Consider the following 24,570-nt stretch of genomic DNA (forward strand, 5'->3'; position numbering starts at 1 on the left):
CTACAGAATTTTTTCAGCATTAAAAGGGAAAGGGAAGATCCTTCAGTCTTTTGTTCTTTCATCTTTGACCTGAAACCTGCTGCCACTGACCAGTGTTCAATTCTTTACAATCTGAGATATACAATCCATCTTCTCTTTAGTCCAAAAAATATCTGCAGGAATGCTAAAAGAAATTCAAACTATTAAATAAAATAGTACCAAAACATAAATAAATAAGCACTCTAAAATTAAAGATAAAGCCTAGAAATTATTCCTACTTGTATCACAGCTGGGCGAGTCATTATGAGGCAGCTGGCAGCTGAGAGGCATGCCAACATCAATCTATCAATCCTCATTTTGCTGTCTTAACATGTCACAGATCTTGTGACTTGGATTTCCTACATCCAAATAAAAGAGTTTCAAATTGTCTGACATTTAGCAAATTGGCAACCTGCTGCCTTTACTTACGTTATATATTTTTTTATGAGGTTCCATGTCATCTACAATTCTGTTTTGATCCCACCAAAAGTCTGCAAGCATTCAATACGGCTTAGGTGAGAATGCTGGCAAGCAGGGCTTTGGAGTCAGAGGGCCAGAAAAGCCATTTCATGTGTGTCACGGGCCCAACAAAACCATTCACAACTTTCTAATTCTTGTGCCCAGCAAGGGCAGATTGACCACCCCAAAATACAACCTGCAACGTCTGAAAGCTGAGGCACTACAAGCATCCCAGTGGAAGATATGCATAGGGCCAACTGTGTCATTTTGCTCAAGTAAGCTCACTAGCACCAAGTTGTGTTTATTCCTGCATCTTGATTCGGAAATGAAGGCCACATCAAGAGTCTTAAAGGAAAAAAATACGAAAACAGCAGAAGTCTTTGCAAACTAAACAAGAGAAATCTTAAAGTAAGTTCAAACAAGTACCATGATATTACATGGTTTGGCATCTACTCAAATTCTTTATAAGGATTTCAGCTGTAGCTTTCATAAAGACCATTAACAGCAACTGGAAGAACATTGGGAAAGCTGAAAAGCAAGCCAGAGGAAAAAAAGGCAACTAATAAATGAATCTTGGTCTACCCTGCTCCCTAAAGTTTAATTTGGGCTGTAGATCGTGGGCAATACTGTCTTGACAAAATCAAGACTGTGCTGATGCGAACCAATGGAAGCACCATACTGAAAAGAAGTCTTCTACTTCCATGCTCACTAACACAACTATGTGGTGCATATTAGGCACTGTAAAACAGCACATAAAGCTCCATTATCCTAACATAATGAGATTACAGAGTACTTAATGGAAAGATGCATCAATAATACATCATTATGGATCTAGTATTTCTCACCAGAGTGGCTCATTTTTATACTGCTGATGCCCCATGTCTGCTACAACATTATATGCAAAAGGCCAGTTTTGAAAGTAGCAGTAGGTGATATTTGATGTTTTTTGCAAAAAAAAGTTCACATTTCAGGTGCAATCATTCTGTAAAATATGTTCCTTCTTATAGCATCTGCCTCAGAGCTGCAAGTGACCAAACACTGATCAAATAGTCCAAATATAGTTTTAATGATGAAAACTTTTGCTTTCAAATCAATTATCCTTTCATTTTTTAGCTATGATTTGGGTCCTTATCCCCAACCAAGAACAAACAAACAAAAATACAAGGGATGCTTTCTCTCTCTGCTAATCAGACAAACTCATTTTCTTCTTGTATACAAGACTGACAAAGTCTAACACCACGAATACTGCAAATCATATCCCATTCTGTATGTGGGATCATACTCAAAACATCTCATTTCTAGCTCCAGTGCCATCAGCAGACTATTTTGGACCAAGCCACTGAAACAAAATGAAAAATATAGTTACAGAACCAAGCTGGCTTCATCACTGGCATAGGACCTATTATCTTTGCCTCAGGCTCATTCAACATTAAGCAAAATTCAGCTGGCAGTCAGTCAGATGGAATCGTCGAGGCATAATTTACTAATAGAAAGAAACTCTATACAGTGTTTTCTTGTGGTTGCTTCTATCTGATAATTGCACGAGAAAAATGGTTCGTATTTACATCCCTTTTTAATGGTTCCTGTTCTTACCAGCACTATGTTTCTAATATTCTTGCTATTATGTTTAAAGCAAAGGTATTACTGTGTATGTTAAAGGATGCTTTAATGGATTCAGTTGTATTTCTTGTTCCCTTAAAGACTTCATGTGGCCTTTGGCAAGTCAATTTACTTTCTCATCTATAGGTAAGGTAGTAATAGCACAGTAGCTCCCAAAGGTGTTCTGTGTTGCCCTAACTTCTGAATAGAAAGTGCTTCATAAATACTAATATATACTAAAAAAAAAGTATAAATTATCAAAGCTTAATGATGTATGTAGATCTTACTCAGGATCCAGAAGATCAGTGAGCCTACTCCACAGAAAGCCAGGCAGGGTTACCAGTGATGGGCAGAAGGACCAACTTCACTGCCAGTAGGTTTTGCACATGGTCCCAACTCCCACAAAGGCGTGAGCAATACTTTTCTTTCCCCTGAGGCACAAGTGCTCAAGATGTGGGTGCACAACCACCAGGATGAACATGGATGCTCTGAAGAGAACAAGGAGGGCATGACCCCCTTCTATAAGAGGTAGCAGAGCTTGGGTTTTGCTGTTAACTGGACAGAATCACCCTCATGAATTACTGGACTGAAAGAGAGACAAATTAAGGAATTTAACACAAGGTTGGGTATACGTTGCCCTGGCTGGCAGGTCACAGGTGGATTTTATTAACTGACCGAGTGAAAAATAAAATTTGGTCCCACAGCCTCAGCAAGACTGTCTGAATATAGATGGAGAATTTGTGCTGCTTAAACTGAGACATTATGCCCATAAATGAAATCCCCACTTGAGGTGGGGTGGCTAGTGATGGATAGTAATTGACTAGAGGTTTTCATGCTTTCCTTCAGACTGGTAGCTTGAAGCTAAGGGTTGCTTTCTCCTTCTCAGTGCTAGAAACCACGTGGTAAACAGAATTAAAAGTTTTTCTTCGTCTACATAAAAACAATCATAGATGTATGCTGTGTATTCCATTTAGATATTTTCCTGAAAAGAGATATTTAAATACCTGAAAATATGCAGAATTGGTCTTTTGGTTTTTATGGGTTTTCTTGCATCCTACTCTTTTCTGACCATTACAGTCAAGTGATTGCGTTCAGTGCCAATGAGAACTCACCACAGCACCCCAAAAGCAAGCAATATGATTATACTAAGAGTAAAAAATGTTCAGTTTTTAAAAGAAATAGGAGCACTTTCAACCTCATGCAAGATACCGATCTTTCTGTCATTCTGCAAGGACAATGTATGGTGACAATACAGCAGAAAGGAAGCATCTAGGAGGTTCCTGGAGTGTGTGGAAGACAACTTCCTCACACAACTAGTGAGTGAGCCGACAAGGTAGGGTGCGCTCCTCGACCTGCTGTTTGTGAACAGAGAAGCCCTTGTGGAAGGAGGGAGAAGTCTGGCTAGAAAGCTGCCTGGAGGAGAAGGACCTGGGGGTGTTGGTTGACAGCTGACTGAACATGAGCCAGCAGTGTGCCCAGGTGGCCAAGAAGGCCAATGGCATCTTGGCTTGGATCAGAAACGGCGTGACCAGCAGGTCCAGGGAGGTTATTCTCCCTCTGTACTCGGCACTGGTGAGACCGCACCTTGAGTACTGTGTTCAGTTCTGGGCCCCTCACCACAAGAAGGATGTTGAGGCTCCGGAGCGTGTCCAGAGAAAAGCAATGAAGCTGGTGAGGGGTCTGGAGAACAAGGAGTTCTTACAAGGAGTGGCTCAGAGAGCTGGGTTTCTTTAGCCTGGAGAAGAGGAGGCTGAGGGGAGACCTCATTGCTCTCTACAACTACCTGAAAGGAGGTTTGGAAAGGAGGGAGCTGGCCTCTTCTCCCAAGTGAGAGGGGACAGGACAAGGGGGAATGGCCTCAAGCTCCACCAGGGGAGGTTCAGGCTTGACATCAGGAAAAAAAATTTTCACAGAAAGGGTCATTGGGCACTGGAACAGGCTGCCCAGGGAGGTGGTTGAGTCACCTTCCCTGGAGGTGTTCAAGGGACAGGTGGGTGAGGTGCTGAGGGGCATGTTTTATGGATTGTTAGCAATGGCTGGACTCGATGATCCAGTGGATCCTTTCCAACCTAGTGATTCTATGATTTTATGACAACATCATATTCAACATTGATGTGCCATTTTGTTAGTAATCCTCATCATCAATGGCATAGACTTGAAGCCACAGCCTTTATTTCACATAGCTCCCATTGATAAATAAGTAGTTATGGACAGCAGAAGATTTCTCACAAAACATGAAATAAGAAAACTACCTCTAGGAAAAGCAATGCAATGATTTCCACACACACGTCTTAGCTACTGTGCTTTAACTCAGCAGATTGTTTAAGTTCTTAAATGCATAGGGGTTTACATTTTAATACAATTACATAACTTCTATAAGATAATGAAATGTAAATTTAAAGAACAAATATAGCAAGAACAAAGCTGACCATATTGGCAGCCCTGCTAAAGACACTGAATCAGAGTTTTTAGCAATATCCAATTAAAATATCCACTATATTGTGACTTCTCAATGAAAATTAATTAAAATGAACTATACATTGGGCATTATTGTCTATGAATTGCTAATAAAACCCCCAACCATTAAGAGGTACGATGTACATATTCAGAATTAAAGTTCTCATTTCTTTTGGGTTAAAATGCAGAAAAACACTTTTCTGAGATATTTCAAGTACTCAAATCACTAAATAACAGAAGCTCCTTCCCATTATCATAATTTTATTTTACATCGATTTCAATTATATTTTGAAGAAGGCAACACTCCACACTCCCATTCTTTCCAGGGCAAGAGACGCAACAGGAAAAGGGGTCATAAATAGGTGTGAAATCAAGCTCAACAGGAAGAATAAAACAAAACAGGAAAAAAGAAAAACAAACAAAAAAACCCAAACAAAAAAAACCCACCCCACAAGACTAAAGAGGATATGTTTTATTAGAGGCAGAGGTAGTGCAATTATGGCAAAGGGTGGCGCTGGGAGGAGTAAGCAAAGCATTTACAACACCCATTGGAGTCTCTGCTGTCACAGGGCTGCTGTGCAGAGTAACTGCAGAGACTCGCTATTTGTTTCCTCATGACATTTTCCTTCATGTCTACAAGCAGGCCAGTTATAGAGTTAGTGGATATAAAAGCATTACGCTCCAGCAGAGAACTTTATTTCACCCTTCTTTGTTACTTCCTATGTGGCCAAGATTAGACCCCAGAGGTGCAGTAACAGGTAATTAGGAGGGAGGGGGTACAAAACAGCTTTGATAGGAAGACTCCCATAGATAAGCCATAACACGTTTCAATCATTATATCATAACTTACTGCTCCAAATAGATTTCATTCCTGATTATAACTGATTCAAAGAGTAACAGACTACAGTGATATGCAGTATCATTTTTCCGAAATGAAAGCCAACTGCAAAATACATCTCATGGCATTTAAAGCCCAACACCAGCTGGGATCACAGTTTAGAGGGAAACACCAGTTTTACAGATTTCGTAGACAGAAAGGACTTTTGCCGATCTAATTCAAAGTGAACTTGTACAGATGCTTTGGACACAAACAGTCTTTGGAGCTTTCACAGTTTAATAATTCCCTTTAACAGTATTTTAAACTCTCCTGCTGTTAACCCTGCCTCTGAAATCCAGTACTGCCTATGCGAAAAAAAAATAATAAAAAATAAAAAACAGAGATGCATAACTCTGTAACTGTGGTCAAGAGCCTCACAGAAGCGTGCAACCACAAGCTTCAAACCAAAAATACATTATATAGCAACTGAATCCACGTGAAAAGACTGTCATCACCAGCCAGCCTGAGAACAAGCAGCATCACTCAGGGCAGCAGTGTAACAACAAGATACCATATATAAAAGTGCATTATCAGTAGCATTAAGGAAGAGAGGGAGCAAGTAGGGTTTTGTGAGGAGACTTTAGAATACAGATAGCAGGTCAAAAAGGATCTCCCTTGTTAGTTTGCCATGAGTCAAAGTTGGTCAGGGAAAGGAACATTTGAGAAAGCAAGTTTACAGAAAGACATACAGGACATGAACCCTGAAAAAGCAGCCATTTACCAAAATTTATAGCCTAGAGAATTTCCCTAGGTTTTAAGTAACATCCCTCATGAGAGATTCAATTGTGCACATATGAATGCAAGATGTGAGAGTCACAATGCAAATATACTCCTGTGTATGTACACTAACTTATGTGCCTCATTGAGTTAGAAGATTTAAAATACTTTGCTGCAAAGCTTGAGGTCAACAATCCCATTAGTGCTTCAGAAAGAGCTTGCAAGCTAGAAACTTATCTATTATCTGATCATTTTATAGAATACATTTTCTCTTCCTTAGGTAAGCACCTTCCAAGTCCGCCTGTCATGGCAGACAATATATGCATCCGCCTTGATTAGATATTTAATGAAGGTATTCCTTGTAAAAGAACTGGTTTGTTTACATTGCATTAAATATTTAAACAACTTGTTATGGAAAATCACTTAAAAGAAATCTTTTTAAAGATGAATAGATTTTCCCATCTCTTTTCTTCTTAACCTCTTCCAGCAAGAGCTATTAAAATCGAACTGCTTATACTGCTATGCTAGAGTATATATCTCGTAAGAGAACATAGACAGATGGATAACGTAGCTGAAACACAAAAGTCTACAGCAGATCCAAGGCCGGGAAATTATCCTTCCCTATGCTAATATTCTTTATGCCTACACCACCTCCAGACAACAGAGGTTATATCTGGCCATCAATCAATACCTGAACTGCACTTACAAGCCTGTAGGTGGGAGAAGGCTCCATCTTGTCACTACCAGGCTGCACGGGCTTAGTGTTTAGGGTTTTAAATTATAATACCACACAACAGTATTCTGAATGAATTCTGACTTAAAACGAGACAACAAAAATTTTACTCTATGGTACAAAACAGTGTGATTCCTCTTTTCTTCTCAATACAGGATCCTACTGCATTCCAGTCAATGTTTATGGATGCAGGAGCAAAATTTAACCTGAAGTATTTGGATTTGTCTTTAATAGCTTCTGTCAGAGACCAAGCAAGCACACATCAAGCTTAAGACAAACTGTCATGTACAGCTATCTCGCTGTAAGACTGAGCATTAAAACTGTTTAGTAGTTGTTCTAGTCTCATGCTAAGTTTGAAAATATTCAAAAGGCGCAATATAGAAAGGATGAAAAACTAACATACAGTCACCAAAACATACTCTAAGGCTTCAAACACATGTAAGCCATCTCATGCAGTCAAAAAGTCTCAGATCTTCTGCTTTAAAGGAATGGCCTCAAAAATCTTCATTCGCAGCATGCTGACTTTTTAATATCTACTCCAAAATCTCAATGAGAGATAACAGTAGACACAAGCCTTAAAAAGCCTTATCCTCAAATCAAATTGTTTATCTTAACCGAAGCTTGGAAGCATGTCACTTACTGAAATGGCACTCATGAAGCATTGGCTCTTTATGATCTCAAAAAGGTCAGTTATTCCTCAAGACACCAAGTACAAGCAAGCTACATTGTTTATTTCTAAAATGAAGAAGCTCAATAGTTTACCATTTTCCATAGAGTATTTTCGCTCCACAAAGCATACATTCCCATTTTTCATACCACTGGAAAATTCCTATCAGGGTCTACTGCTTTATTCTGGTAAGAACTATCTTGTGAAGCAATGGGAATCCAATTTTCCACGCTATGCAGTTATTTACATGATTTTCACCTCTTTTTAAACTTCTCTCAAGACTAGACAGGAGTTTGACTATCTAATTGGTATAGGTAGTTGCAGGATAATAGTAGCTGGCCACCGTCTGGCACAGGAACTATAGGACTGGAACTTAAAATTTTTATTCAAGATTTCTGCATTATATATAGCTATATATTAGGAAAATATAGTTAGACAATGCATTTAGCAATACAAAGATGTCTTCATACTTCATAATTAGAGACACACACAGGAAAATGGCCAAAATTCTAATCCATATCCTTTACCATGCAACCTTCTCCACAAAGAATGCATTACTTGAATACTAAACTCTTCCAAGGCTACAGTGTATTGGTAACACATACTACTAATTGGATACATAACCATTTAGGTAGGATTATCATCATAATCTGCTGTGAAACTTGACAGCAGGAGATGTGGTTCTGCAAATAAAATGTTCATTTACAAAGACTTTAAACCAAGGTGGTTTATGTTCTTCAAATTTTTATACAATTAAATTACAGCTCAAACTCATCTGCTTAACATTGAGATAGTTTAGGCTGACATCCATTGCTGCAGTACCATCTGCATAATTTCTCCTCTTCTCTTTCTGAGGGATAAGATTCAGGACCCTAGAAGTCTGTGTATTCTTCGTATGTTACAGAGCAATCTGTGATGCTACAATGCCACATTTTACATATGTACTTTGGAATTCTTTAAACACCTTTTTCCAACTTCTTTGGCAGATGCATAAACTCCACTTCCATTCTTGAAAAGCGTTCACTTTTTCATTCTTGTGAGCCACAGATTTCACAGCCGTTACTGTATTTCTTCATATGACATTATTAAAACCTCAAATGTGTTGTCTGATTAAGAGATCCAGGACATTTCTGTGTAGAACTGGGCAGCGTGCATTCTTCAATCGAGATTGCTTCTTTCAGCTCGACCCTCTTTCCTCTCCCTAGAAGAGGGCTACTAACTTTTGCCAGAGTATTTTTAAAGGCTGCATTCATAAGTCAAGATGTCACTTTACTTCTGAAAGTACCACAAAATTTGTGCAAGCCTTAAGTTAAAACCATGTTACCTCTCCTGCCAATTCTAAACACTGCAGACCAGCCTGAGTGCAGAATTTTATCTATGAGCAGAAGGCAAAGTAACAGACACTAGCTGATCATTATTTTTATATACTAGTCTATAATGAGTGTGGCATTCTTCCTTCTTGTTCTTCATAAAAAACAGTATAGACAAATGATTCCAATAACAAGGAGGGAAGGAGGGAAGGAGGGAAGGAGGGAAGGAGGGAAGGAGGGAAGGAGGGAAGGAGGGAAGGAGGGAAGGAGGGAAGGAGGGAAGGAGGGAAGGAGGGAAGGAGGGAAGGAGGGAAGGAGGGAAGGAGGGAAGGAGGGAAGGAGGGAAGGAGGGAAGGAGGGAAGGAGGGAAGGAGGGAAGGAGGGAAGGAGGGAAGGAGGGAAGGAGGGAAGGAGGGAAGGAGGGAAGGAGGGAAGGAGGGAAGGAGGGAAGGAGGGAAGGAGGGAAGGAAACAGATAAAACCTCACCAGGATAACAGTTTGCAGTGCTGAAAAAAGGAGTCTATTTTATATGCTACCTTTGACATGTTTCAGGACATTTGTCTCCTCTACAGTTTACTCGCCAGCTAGTTATTTATTGTATTGTACTACAAAACATAATAGAACTGTTAATGCATCTCTAATAGACATACTGGTGCAGAAAAAAAGCCACCAACACACAAATACACGTTCCCAAAACACTATCCCCAGTGCTACTTTTTCTATTTCATAGAGAGGGAGAATGGACCACAAGACTTTTGCCATCTCCACTAGGAGACAACAGAAAACCTGGGAACCAAAACATACATCCCACACTCATCCGACTGCTCTTACCATCACACTTTCTGTCCGTGGTGTATTCTTCTGAGCACAGAAACTTACATCCGGGGAATGCAAGATAGAAGTGCTGCTAAAAAGAAGCAGCATCCAGAGAGAATAACTGCTAAAAAGTTTTAGACCTTTTCTTACACTCCTCAATCTTCATTCCGGTATAGTACACATCAGGTTGATATTCCTAGACAATCTTTTTCCCTAGTCTTGTTTTTCGTACTGACTGGCATGAAGAAGGCAGAGGGTGAGAAGAACACTGAAGCACACACATCTGCAAAGTATGCTCTTGAGGCTACAGTTTTCAACCTTGCTTTAAACTTTGTATGTTTTTATGCACTTTTTTTTTTCTGCAAATAAAGTATGATCAAATCTAGGAAGCATTTATAATGCAGTCTGCTGCTCTAAGAGGAGCAAACCTAACATAAGTCAATTTTTCCATGTTTAACAATAAAGTTATGACTCCATGGCAAAATTGAAACAAACTTCATCAGGAAGAAAAATACGTATTTTACACATTCTGATCAAACAGTATCAACAAAGGGCAACCTGCATTTTGTGTAAGCACTCTCTCCTTCAACTCCACTGGTACTTTGTTTTAAGACAGGATAAAGGAGGAGGAAGACTAGCTGAATTGATAAACTACTACAGCTGGTTTTTTGAACTATGATTTCATTACAGCTGTATCATATTTTTGATAAAGTACATACTGAGATAATTCAAGTTCATTATAAAGCTGTATCTCGGAATTACCTCTGTTAAGTAAAAAAGCATAGTCCAGTTGCTCTATAAGAAAACTGATGCTCTAGAATTCAAAATGTATTAATGGATCTAGGAACACAGGTAAACATGACCCTGAGTAAAGGAAGACAGATTCTATTGTGTCCTGTTTTACATCATTGAGTTTTGGTGGATCATGTTGCTTGTTTTTAACTATTAGACATATTATGTTTAAACTGGTATATGACCTCTTTAGTCTCCAAAACACCAAGATATCAGTCCTAATTAAGATGTATTACTGTGAAAGCAAGCTATGCTCATTAACTATTGAGACACTAATTTTCTTCTAAAGAAAACTAAGCTCTCTTAACCAGGAGCCTATTGTAATTATGGCTTTGAAACATCTACCTGACCATAACAAGATTATATTAAATGACAAATCACTGGATTTTATTCCTCCTGAAAAAAATTTTGATGTGCTGATCAGTGGAGTTGGCAAAAGCATTTCACAAAACACTCAAGTGTAGAACCCTACTCCAAGGATCACAGGCAAGACTGTGTAGGATATACGATGTGCAGTGATGCAGCTCCAAACAAATCCAAAAGCATTATTTGAGTACGAGTGCTCTAAGTTAGAAGTGAGGGATCCTACGGCATTACTAGTAAACCTCCCTGAATTGAGATAGAAACTCAGCATTCAAGCAACACAAATACAAATGTCAAATACAAACCTCATCATTACATAAACTTGATCAGGTTCATTACTAAATGTCAAGCATGTTCCCTATGTAAAAGAAAATAAATTACATTTCACACACCTGAAGTTGCCACTGATCTTGATAATTGACTCAAGTATCTTTGTTCATGCTTGAATAGACTATCTTTGAACAAATAAACGTGTTAAAGAAACAGCTGAATTTAGTTTTCTTAAGTTACAGACAGCAATAAGAGGATAAACTTCTCATCAGGATAATGGGGGAAGGAAAGGATCAAATCCCATGTATCATTATACACAGTTTGTGTTGCCTTTCAGTGTATTCAAGCTTATATACTTTGTTCATCACTTCATTAAATAAACTGCATATACACCGAAGTTAAATTAATGAAATTTCTGGTTCACAACAACCACGTAAAGGGATAGCCTTATTCTAGTCACACGTCTGTATGAAATGCCTGTGAAGTTAGCTCCTACACAGGCAAACTCTTACGCAAAACAAAGCCAGTTTAATTCCAGTGCCAGTTTTAGGATCTGATTGGATTTACATGATTTGGTACTTGAAGTTCTGAAAACAAAAATACACCAAGTTCCTCTTTGTCAAGTGTTCTGCAAACTGATGCCAGCAACATTCTAAATTAATTACATGAAAATATTTAGTAAGAAATTTGAAGTGAAATACCTGCTATAAGGACAGGCTGAGAGTTGGGGTTGTTCAGCCTAGAGAAGAGAAGTCTTCGAGGAGTCGTTATAGTGGCCTCCCAGTACCTGAAAGAGGTGTACAAGAAGGCTGGGAAGGGGCTCTCTACAAGTGCATGTAGTGATAGGACACGGGAGGGTGGCTTTAAAATGGAACAGGGAAGATTTAGCTTAGACATTAGGAAGAAATTCTTCATGATGAGGGTGGTGAGGCACTGGAACAGGTTGCCCACAGAAGTTGTGCATGACCCCTCCCTGGAAGTGTTCAAGGCCAGATTGGATGGGGCCTTGGGCAGTCTGATCTAGCAGGAGGTGTCCCTGCTCGTGGCAGGGGGGTTGGAACTAGGTGATCTTTAAAGTCCCTTCCAACCCAAACCATTCTATGATTCATTCTATGAAATTAAATTTTCTTTTCCTTCCTCAGCATACATATATCACATGTGCCTGAGACAAAGGAGAGAAACACGTATTTCTTCACATCCAGTCACTCTCAATTGGTTTAGATTTTAATATACTATACCTTTCTTTGTGCAAATTTTTTGTCTAGGTAGAAGCACATAGGATATGCTCTTTCCAGTAGTATTTAACTAAAACTCTGAAGCTGTAACTCCTAAACTAATGCAGCACTTCAACAATAGCACTATCTGCCACACATTCACGGTGTTATATATAGGGAATACATTTATCTATTTTAAGGCTTCATCTCTCTTTCCCTTATTAACAGTTCTGTGGCAAGGAATCACAGTTAGAGCATTTGCGACTAACAAGCAAGCCTTCCCCTTCTTTACTGGAATACCACTTGACAGGCCACCCTATCACCTACTACTTTTGATCACTCTGGTACCACTACACCCCATACTTTCTCTTTTACAATGAAATATTGTTCACATGGTGCTCTCTTTCCAGAGTTGTCACCAGCTACCGTCATGCTATTTTTGGTACAATGCCTAGCAGTTAGGGCTAACACATCAAGTGCCCAGGCTATAGTTCAGGCTGCTGGTAGCCACACTGTAAAGGAGAAGTGCTTTGGTTGCAACTTCACTCATAAGCATTTTTAACTTTAGTGAGTTGTATAAAGTTCTGACAGGACCCTCAAATCCATATGACAGAGCTATCAGTCAAGCTCTTGGGGCTACACGATAGTGGCACGTCCACCCTGGAGGCAGGTGCAATTGCTGAAGCTTTCTCTGAAGTCAGAGGAAAGCCTGCTGAGGGGATTAGGTTCAGAAGTATGCACATGAGATAAAGCTGGATGTGATCAGAGGATGGGGCATCCACACATGAAATATAACGGAGATTTATCTTGCTCAGTTACAAGTAGATTAACAGTAGTTAATCAACATTAAAGTCAGAACTGCAACATATCACACTGCTATGGCAAGGAAACTCAATTAGGCTTTCTCTCTTCTCTTTTCAGAGGAAAAGAGATGCTATCTGGTTTGGGGTTTCTGTTGGGTTTTTTTGTTTGTTTGCCACACTTGTACCCGGAGGGTTTTCGGGTATTTTCTATAGACCTATATTGAGTAGTAAGTTCTCCATCAGTCCATGTTATGGCATATACTGGCAAGCAATCTCGTGCTTAGCTGCAGCTGCGCTCCCCATTCCACCACTGCAATTCTTAGTGAACTTTACTTTTTTTCATTTAAAGAACATTTGCTATTGCAAAACTTATTTCAATTTCAGATAGAATGAAGAATCCTCCATTCTGCCAACTATGAGAGGCACTCATGAAAGATTAAGCATGGGTTTTAAATATCGTATCTCTGTAGTTTGATTGACATATAGCCTTATCTGTTTAGGATGCTAGAGGTATAACATTTTGGAACATGGAACACTGAGTTCATATTTTGTAATGAAGTCGGGATTCCACAGGGTTTATATAGATTCATACTTCAAAAACATCTCCTTTATTATTATAGCCTGCATAATGAATAATTTTCAAAACAATTTCAGGAAGTAAACAGTTTAAAACTCAGAACTATCGTTCAAATCACAACAGCTGCAAGAGACAAAAGATATTTTTAATACTTATTAAGCAGAAAATTGTTTTTAAAAGCCTAGTCACAAAAAACCCCAACACCACAGTACTTTCACAAAATTTAAGCTCTGCAGCTTTTAAAATGATTCTAGGTTTGCAGAAGCTTTAAACTCTTTCTAGTGAGTGCTTATATTTTGAATATGAATTAGTTGTTTAACTGCAGTAGTCATGTGTCTATGCATAGTACCTTCTCTTCTTTCTCACGACAGATGACTGAAATCCTGACATATCGCATCACTAAGAACTTTCCAGTAGAATATTTTACATAAGTCTAAATGAGTCAGTGAGGGATTTCTTTTTCAAAGCCAATTTTTAAGGGGAGGTGGGGAGAATCTACCATAGCTGACTTTTTCCCCTAGCAATCTGAGGACGTTTGTATTAAGAATTTAAAGAATAGAATTGTCTCTGGTATTCCATTCCCAGTTTCTAATTTATTATCTGGAGGAAGTCACATGAGCCTTGAAGGAAATCTTGATGAAAAGGGATCTGTCTCAGCTGCATGGGGTTTAATTGACTTCTCAGTCTTGCAAGAAGAATGCATTAGTATTATATATGCCTCTCTAACTATCAGCAAATGCCAATCACCATGATGAATTAATTTTCTACATTGCCATGCAAATCATAACCTCACACTCCTTTTGGGGACTTCTGTCTCTGTTTAGCAGGACACCTGGTAGAAACCTATAAGATCACAGTACTAGACAAGATCACACGGTATAGCTCAGCAGTAACGGAGAAGACTGCCTGAAGGCCATCATATTTACCCATCTGATTACATTCAAACAAATAGTTCTCTTACCCCAAAAGGGCAGGGAAAGCTCAGCAACTGCTACTGTAGAACATTACATCCAATTAATGGCCAGTGCTTCCTTTAATTATCTCTAATGAACCAAATTCTTTGCCGATTGCCTACAGAGTCTGGAAGTACAGGAACCTACCTCAACAGAAGCAGCCTCAGGTTATCTTTTCTGCACTACTGATAGTCTTTGTTATTTTTTTTCATAGCTATAAAGAGCCTAACAGTCACCCCAGAGGACAGGACATCTTCCAACACCACTGCCATTATTACTGTCACCAGCTGCCAGCATCACAAAGAGGAAGGAAAATAGATGACTGCATTAACATAAATTTAGCAAGTCCAAGATGGATTGGGAACCAGACCAGAAAATTTCTTCACACAGAAGAAACGTTCTTCACCCATCTGTTGGGTGCAGGAACCCGTAGGGAAAGAATATAAACCAAGCAGCAAGTCCTCTGCAGATTCACAATTTTCTTGCAGAACACTGACATTTCTATCAATATGGAGACCAGCAGTAACCAGTGAGACTTTTCCAGAGTTGCAAAGTTATGAAGTTAGTTCTGCAGATTTAAACAATGCTATTTCCACAACAACCAGAAGTCCTTCTGAGGAGTTGGCTAGCCTTCAGGTGAAGCATTCAATACTTTGCAAATGCACATTGACAATGCTGAGTTATTTCCATCTAGTCTTCAGCAACACATTATGCTTGAGATAAAAGGGGAAAGATCCTAATTGAATTAGCCTAATTACTGCGAGTGGAAAAACCAACATAAAAACTAAAATGTTGAATAGAAGATTTTGGTTTCCTATTTGCTAGTTTTTCTCAGGAACATATGTGCTTACTATGTTATTAGTTTAAGGAATGGATTCCCCTAGAATTGTAAGGCACATGTGGGACTAGAAAAAAAAAACAACCCAAAACAGATTCAGGTCATAGTGTAACAGATTTGTTCCTCGCACTTCAAAAGCAGCCCACAAGGCTGAAGACAGTTCATGAAGATGGTTCACAGCAGATATGGGCCATCAAGAACAAAAATCCTACTGAATATAAATTTATTAGGCAAACTTATTATGCTAGCCTACTTCTACTGATATTATGACATAACGTTAAAATGTCAAATTAACTCATTTGTAAGCAGTTTAATAAATTCCAAACATCAAAATAACAAATTTTCCTTGGCATTAAGAGAAAATGCAAAGAGCAGACTCCATCACCTAAAAAAAAGGTTAACATCACGAAGTCATGAAATCATGACTAAATAACAGTTTTGCTTCAATGACTGCTTGTTACTATACTGCCTTGAGATAAAAGTCAGATATTATGTCCTAAACTATACCTTGCCTTTTGAATAAAACAATGCCAGACATCCTCTGTAGCAGCAAGCTTATTTAGGGCCACAGCTCACCCAGAAGTTTTCACTAATTTTATTCTTTATAGCTTCTCCTCCCATCCATCATTATCTTCAGGTTTTTGGTTTTTTTGGGGGGGAAGAGGGTGGAGGGAGGGTTGTGGAGGTGCAAGTCTTTTTTCCTTTTCTCCTTGTACAACAAAGTGAAAATGAAGATCCCTAGGCAGGACAAACACTCTAAACAGTCTGATAAAAGTGCACTTCCTATTTGATAAGGATCATGTACAGCAACTGAACAAGAGGTACCAAGAGCTTTTGCAACCTGTGAGCAAAGTATGAACTGGCTTTAGTTAGTGTACATTTCTCTACAATTCAATGAGTACTCCAAACTGGAAAATAGATTAGTTAAACAGATTGATGCTAAAAAACAATGATCCAAACTATGGCTTCACTATCCAAGCCAAAGTGCACTTTAGAAGCAGCCCAGCAACTGCTCCAAGACTTTATGTAGATAATGCTATTTATGGTATCTGATTGCATGCTGCAGCATAATTCAATCACATTGTGCTCTTGATCTCAATCACATAGGATAAGGACAGCACAAAACTAACCTTGAAATTTAGTGCAATACTTTTGTCAGATTACACAAAATGGCACAATGCCCACCAAGCCCGAGAAATAAGATGTGGGGTTTTACTTAAGAGCAATCACAGATTCAACAATGAAGAGCAGCCCACAGAAAGACACTTGCACATGGCAGGAGATAGGTTATCTTTCTCAAAGAAGGCATTTACACTTCAGAGTTACTTAATGCCAAGGTAGGCAGGTTTTTTTTCCCCTTTGATGATGACAACAAACAAGTCACTATTTCAAGTCAGTAATGATTCCTATCTTAAAATGGAGAGGCAGACAGGAGAAGTGTTGAACTGAATGCTCACAGTTTGAGATCCAAATAGCAGGAGACCCTTTTAATGAAAATTAATCTATTACCTTTAGATGTCCAGCAAGTCTTACAGATACTCACAAGATGAGTATACTTATTCTCAGGACAGAATCAGCTGTTGTACACCAGAAAAAGCCCACAGACCTGTACTTAACTACCTAAAATGCTAGTTGTTTACAGACGTTGCCCTGCTAAAGCTAGCTTAAGAAATGTGTAGTGTTTTAGATTTACACTGGAAATATCAGAGCTTCTTAATATACAAAAATATTACTGCCAAGTGATCAACACTTCTGAACATACCGGGCCCCATGCTTTCTAAATGCATAAATAGGGGGGAAAATATCCATTTGACTTCATTCTTCCTGTTAGACACAGCAGATCTATTTCCTGAAGTGGAATGAACAAGAATAGGAGACTATTGTTATCACATCACCAGCAGCTTCTGTCCTTAAATTGCTTGCTACAAGTGACCCACAAAACAATGGGTAAAGAGGCAAGGCCAGGAGTTAAAGTCTGAACAGTTTGTATCCACTTTTGTATTTGGAGTTATCAGCATAAGGTTTGTTTTTTTTATTTTTTTCATTAAGTGATAAACCATATCCATCCAAAACCAAGTTTTATATACTTAAATATTTTTCTATACAAGACATTTCTTTTAACACATGCATGCTATTTATGGCCACAAGACCTTCTCTTTCCCTCAGAGAAGCTTGGCTTAGCCCCTAAAGCTGTTTCGGACAAGATCCATAGCTCTTCCCCCACACACCGCTTTTAGGAATAGAGATATAATGTACAAATCTCCCTCCAATGCAAAGCACTAGCTGTGATTCATGAAAGCCAAATCTCCACCTTCAGCAACCAGTAAGATGACCTTTTTTTAGGGGATTCAGCTCTTGGCAGCTGGGGTAGAAATGCCACACAAGCATACCACTAAACCTCAGAAAGACTGAGTTGAGAGATCACTTTTATCTTCTTGCCCAGATGCTCTCCACAAATGCCATTTTGCCACTCTGGCAGCACACACATTTGAGTAGTGAACACTCTGTTCCAGCCCCCAATACACTCACATCATGACCCTTAGCAAACTGTACTAGCAGACAAAGTTCCCTTGATCAGCAAGCTACCACACCTTGGACAAAGCACACACACTGTTACACAAAACCATCTGTCAATTCATTCGTTTTCAATGAGACATACCACTGAAGTTCACCAGGCATCATCACATGGAGGGAGAGCACAACACGGGCAGAGTGAAGTTCTGTGCTGTTCCTCTGCTCTGATGAGCCCAGGGAACTCTCTCAGGTCTCCAGGTCTTTGAAGAAACGCACCCACTCAAGTTATTCAGTTTGGGATATGTACCAACAGCTCTAGTCACCTACAGGAACCACACCAACGAAGTTTGCCAGAAGGCAGTGATAACAAGGAGGAGAAAGAAGGGAGAACCACCCATTGTATGTCTATTTCACTATCTTTATCACCACTATACAATGTATCTAAACCTTTTTACAGTATTATACTACAATACGAATCCAAGCGTCCAGGATATATACTTGTATAATACTTTTGGTGTTAATTCCTCACAATTGCCATTCTAAATATAAAGACCACAACAGCTGTCTTCTAGTCAAAACTTCAAGTCATGCAGCTTTGAAAGAAGCATGGAGAGGATCAAGTCCTTACTTGCTCCAGATCTGCATATTTTTTTGCTAGAAGTTAAGAAAAATGAGGTCCTAAACTCTTTCTAAAGGCTGCATATGAACTGAAATCAGAGGACTTTTTGTTGCCGAACATGACTAGAGTTACCAAGTTCTGCAACGGTAATGCTAAACTCTAGCAATTCTTTTAAAGTAGCAACCATCCAAATGCATTCAAGACTTGATGGTGATAATTTACTTAATAGCCAGGGAAGAAATTCTGGGCAATGGAAACCACATGTTCTTCAGAGAAACTAGATTAAAAATAGGTTTTATTAAGCTCTGCAGCAGTCATTTCCACAGGCATGGTCTCCATGTGTTCAAACATGACACCAAGTAGGACACATTAGAGTTACACTTTCTAGACTGGCATGTTTAATAATGTTTTGGGAAGTGATTGCAACATGTAATAAGCTCTCATTTGCAGTTGTTTTACACAGTCTTTTTTGCTATTCTATATTTGCGCAAATCTTCTTCAAACACCCATGCAACCCAGGCCAATCCACGTAAGTGGAAGCAAGAAGTTATGAGTTAGTGTCGGAGCTAGTAATTATCCCTGTGGAGATGCAACATGGATGACCCAATTCTATTACAATTCCCCAAAGGCACAACTTTTGCGATACAACTGTTTTGTGGTTTTTAAACAATTTGCTAAGCATTTTATTGCTAGTACTAGTTTTTTCTTGTGTTGTAATATACTGCGAGAAATTATCACAGAGCCTGTTTTCCCTTAGAATTAAAGCTTGTTAGCACAATTTAAGATTTTATTTTGTCTTTACGTGAAGTGAATACTCATAACTTTTTCCAATTATTTCAACTAGAATTGACAGCAGGATGCCCAGATTAATGCTATCTGCATCAGCCTATTCACCTTATTAAGATATTCAAATGCTCAGAGTACCAATAAGACCTAAAAAAAAAAAGTGTGGAATATTTTTCTATGGCAAGTACATCAACATCTCATGACACTAGAGAAAAAAAAGGGTAGAAAAAGGCAAAACCTGCACCTACCAGAGGTCAAGTTTTATATCCAGGAGGGCAAATGTTTCCTCCACACCATGCCAGAAAGCAGTAGACCCCTGAAGCATGAAATTAATATAAACAGAGTCAAGTAATACAATCTCTTTTAAAGCTCCTTCATTATCTGATGCCCTAAGTCTCCAAAGACTTCCTGTATTACCTTTACTTTCAGTCACCAAGAACTTCCTTAATGGATCACAAAATCCTTTCTGCAGGCCTAAGAAGTGCCATCTGAATTTAGCCTCCTTACCATTACCACATGGTTAAGGAGGCTGTGCCAGCACTTCAGTCCCAAAAAGCCCTTCCAAGACTTACAATCTAAAATTGTTCAAGATGAATGCATGTCTAAACCAATGGAGTACCCTGCCTCCAGAATGGTATACCAAGGTAAAAAAACCTATCCTCAGGCTTGCAAACATCATATCAAACAAGTTCATCTCACCTCACTTGTGCAGATAGCTGTGTTAGTTTGTTATATATTACTTCTCTCAAAACCCATGGTCAGATTTTAAGCTGTACATTTCAAAGTTAGATTATAACAATGAAAGATAAGCAGGAGCAAGAGATAACACAGGGCTATACTGCCAAAAATCCCTGAAACAAAACAGGTACACACCCATGATGAGCATCACCATGGAAATCGAGTTAAACAGTAAAGTTACTAATTATAACTTCACCTTCTGGAAATCAAGGGGACATGAGAGAATTTGAAGGTTGACAAAAAGAATATCTTCATCTCCAACTAGCAACTGCCCAGATACACCATTACATACTGATGGGATGACCCTTTAAATGAAAAGGGATTTTCCTGACATAGTCCTTACCCTGTATTTTACACCCCTGAACTATAAGTGAGCTAAGTATGGAACAGCAAGAATGTGCAGCTATAAGAGGTAACACAACCCGCCTAACCAGGAATGACTATGGAGCCAGCTCAACAGACCCTTTTATTCTTTCATTCTCTTCATGCTGCAGAAACTTAGATAAAAGACATAAAATGGGAGCCAAAAGCAGATCTTGAAGAAGAAAACAAAATCAAACAACTGAGTATCTACTAACCCCACTGTGGTCATTAATCGGGCAAGGACTCCATTCAAGGTGCAAATGAAATTGTTTATTGAGTGAAAGTACAAGACTTTTATAACCCTCATCTAGCTTGTTAGCAGCTACCCCAGTAAAATTCCACTACATGACTTCATAGACATAAGCACAGAAACTACAGATAGAAATGTACACCTTATCTCTTATCTTATGTTTTCTGCTTCTTCACTTCTCACACACTTCACTAGCATCCCACGAATACAGCTTAAAGATTCAAGGACTTTAGACCAGCTAGCAAGCTTCAGACCAATGGCCAGTTGGTCCGTGCTCACTTGTTGACATTATAGGCATACCAGCACAGCGGCCCCCTGCACCAGCATACACACAATACTGGAGCCTTTAAGTCTGTACATTTTAAGGACAAAGCCTTCTCTCATCAAATTCAAACCTAAACATGCTTTCTCTCATATCCCACCACTTCGTACTTCCATGGGGCAATACCCATCCCTGAAAATGCCAGGCTGAAGGAGAAGCAGTTTGTATGGGAAATGCAGTAGGCTTGTAACAATAGAAGAGACACTTTGCTACAAGAGCAGAAGATTTTCAACCTAGGAATTGCACAACTGAGACTTCAGCAGGAAAGCACCAAATATTGCCACAACAGTGTCATTACACTTCTAGTGCAAAAAAACAGTGTTCACAAAGTCTGTCACAGAAAATGTAAGTTCTGCTTAATACCAGCCCAATGCTTTTGAAGTTAAATTTCACATAGCAGCTATATTATTCCACAATACATAGCAAGTATTTTGTTAATTGCGTCGTATTCATTTTAAGCAATGATTTTTAACGAGTCCTTTAAGTCTGCAAGGACACCATTATTTTAAGGCTTGTTATCGGAGAAGTACATAGAGCCTCAGAAAGAGTTAATTTAATTTGTAGCTCCACATGCACTTGTGCTGCAAATGAGTAAATGCTGAATGGTCTATAAATACCTTTCACTACCACGGATTTGGTTTCTTTCCAGGACTAAGCAAAAGAGCTCAGGCACCTGAAACTTTATCTTAATCCTGTGGAGGAGCGTTACAGCTGCTTCCAGTTACAGCTTTAGCGACCTGCGGCACAAACCACCCTAAGAACCATTTACCAGAGCCCACTTTGGGGGACACACAGGGGAAAAAAAGGGGGGGTTGACGGTGACGCTCATGCTGGGAGAGGGACACAAACGTTGCACTCCCGTCCCACCGAGACGAGAGATTCGCCCCGTTCTATATTGAGCAGCACATTGAAAAGTTGTTAATAATAATAATAACAATAATAATATAAAGGAGTATAAGATGCTCAGTCCCCGAGCCGCTGTGCGCCCCCCTCCGCGGGCTCTGCCTCCCGCCCCGCTGGGAGCCCCTACCCGAGCGGCAGCGGATGATATCGCGGAACTCATCGGCGGCCGCTTCGTCCTCCCCAGCGGGGCCGGAGCGTCCCGCCTCGGCCATTCCCGAGAAGCGAAGATGAGGGAAAGAGGCGAAAGGAGCCAGGCTGGGACAGGTGCGGCGTGGCGCCGCCCGCCCTGAAATAGCGCCGGGGCGGCGGCTCCGTCCACCCCTGCCCCCGCCCCACCCGCGGTCGATGAGGACGGGAGCAATTAGCCAGCGAATCATAGAATCCATCATAGCATCGCCAGGTTGGAAAAGACCTCTTGGATCATCGAGCCCAAACGTTCCTGTCTGCCACTAAACCATGTCCGTGAGCACCTCGTCTACCCGTCTTTTAAATACCTCCAGGGATGGTGACTCAACCTGGGCAGCCTCTGCCAGTGTCCGGTGACACTTTCTGTGATTTTTTTTATTTTCCTGATATTCAGTCTGAACCTCCCCTGTCACAGCTTGGGGCCATTCCCCCTTGTCCTGTCCCCTGTCACTTGGGGCACCCACCTCTCCACAACCTTCTTTCAGGTAGCTGTAGAGAGCAATAAGGGTCTCCCCTCAGCCTCCTCTTCTCCAGGCTAAACAACCCCAGCTCTCTCAGCCGCTCCTCGTAAGACTTGTTCTCCAGCCCCCTCACCAGCTTTGTTGCTCTTCTCTGGACACACTCCAGAGCCTCAACATCCTTCTTGTGGTGAGGGGTCCAGAACTGAACACAGTACTCGAGGTGCCGTCTCACCAGTGCCAAGTACAGGGGGAGAATAACCTCCCTGGACCTGCTGGTCACGCCATTTCTGATCCAAGCCAAGATGCCATTGGCCTTCTTGGCCTCCTGGGCACACTGCTGGCTGATGTTTAGTCAGCTGTCAATCAAGACCTCCAGGTCCTTCTCCTCCAGGCAGCTTTCTATGGCCCCGAGAGGGGCAGGAATGACTGAGTAGTGCGGGTAGTGGGAGCAGAGCGTGGGCTAAAGCATTGTATCGCTGTGGGGTGTAAGGGGATTACAAGTTTTGGTGGGTTTTTTTGGCAGGGGGGGAGACCCACGTGGCTGCAGACCCTGCTCACACAGCGCTTCTCCCCAGGGCTGCGCAGATTTGGGGCGCTGCATTGCCCGGGACAAGGGAGAGCTGCCCCGCACACCATGGCTGTGTGATGCGAGCTCACAGTGCCCTCTGGGGAGGGCTGGGGAGCGGCTGTACCCGCTCTTGCTGAACGACCAGCCTTGGAACAAATGAAGAGCCAACCAGAGTTTGTTGTTTCCTCCTTTTTTTTAGAATTCATTCTTGGAGGGGTGGAAGTTTTTCAGGACAAAAATTTTCACAGCAAGGGTCATTGGGCACTGGCATAGGCTGCCCAGGGAGGTGGTTGAGTCACCATCCCTGGAAATATTTAGAACACTGGTAGACGAGGTGCTTAGGGACATGGTTTAGTGGCAGTTAGGAATGTTTGGACTCGATGATCTAAGAGGTCTTTTTCAACCTAGTGATTCTATGACTCTAAGGCCTGCACACCTTGTCAAGTGGCACAGACCACGTTGCAGAGCAGCGCCCAGCTCACCCAGCCCAGCTTCGAGGACAGGGCAGACCTCTTGAAGCCACCTGTGTGATTGATACCTGCAACCTTGTCAAATCATTCATCCATCTTTAGCGAAAGAGGGCGTGGAAAACATACCCCTCGTTTGATACAGAAGACATGTGGCTTACTCCCCTATCATCCCATTCAAGGGACAAAATGCTTCCCACTGGCATTACTGCATGTCCCTGCCCATGGCAGGGGGGTTGGAACTAGATGATCTTTAAGGTCCCTTCCAACCCTAGCTATTCTATGTTTCTATGATTAAATGCCAATTTGTTTGACTTCCTCCATCTCACCATTATTCCTTTCCCTCCAGTTTTCTCTCCACACTGACATACATTCAGGACTTGTCTTTTGTACTCAGTTTTCCTCACCCCACCAGGCCCCTAAGTAGCTTCCATCACCTCTTGAGGGAAGCAGCCAGGTGCAGGAAACAAATGTGCTGCGATGTATTTAAATACCTGCTTTCTCTGTGACAGAAATCCAAACTTTTAACCATGCTTTAAAATGCAGACACTAAGAAGGCAGGTAACCACCTACTTTTATTTGTTACAGGACAACAATATAGCATATTTAATGCAAATTTACCCTGTTTCTCAGCTTTAATGCCAATTCATAGATAATTCATAAACAGATACAGAAGGGCAGGAAATTAAGCATAAGCTGTAGGAAGGATGTATGCTTTCATTTGTACTTTCTGTAGATAAACTACTTGAATCTCCATGTATGCTAGCGCATATTGGAAGAAATTTACTAGTCTGAAGATAACAGAGTTAAATAAAAGCAGGTCAGAGACAATGAACAGTCAGAGAAAGACTTTTTATAGGCAGCAAGGTACATGGTGGTAATCAGATCCTGAGGAAAGGGGCTCATCCCCACGTGAAGCAATGGAGCACA

General features: G+C 40.4%; 1 protein-coding gene across 1 annotated transcript in view; it reads right to left on the reverse strand.

The window, feature by feature from the left end:
• The window catches only part of DMD (dystrophin), a 1,193,355-nt gene extending 1,171,173 nt beyond the window's left edge, over window positions 1–22,182 (reverse strand). Inside the window, exon 1 of the mRNA XM_054050369.1 lies at window positions 22,086–22,182. Coding sequence (XP_053906344.1) covers window positions 22,086–22,170 — 85 coding nt within the window. The 5' untranslated portion in view covers window positions 22,171–22,182. The remainder of the gene's footprint in view (window positions 1–22,085) is intronic.
• Between the last annotated feature and the right edge of the window lie 2,388 nt (window positions 22,183–24,570).

The sequence above is a fragment of the Cuculus canorus genome, chromosome 1, assembly GCF_017976375.1.
Source record: "Cuculus canorus isolate bCucCan1 chromosome 1, bCucCan1.pri, whole genome shotgun sequence".
Taxonomy (NCBI): Eukaryota; Metazoa; Chordata; class Aves; order Cuculiformes; family Cuculidae; genus Cuculus; species Cuculus canorus.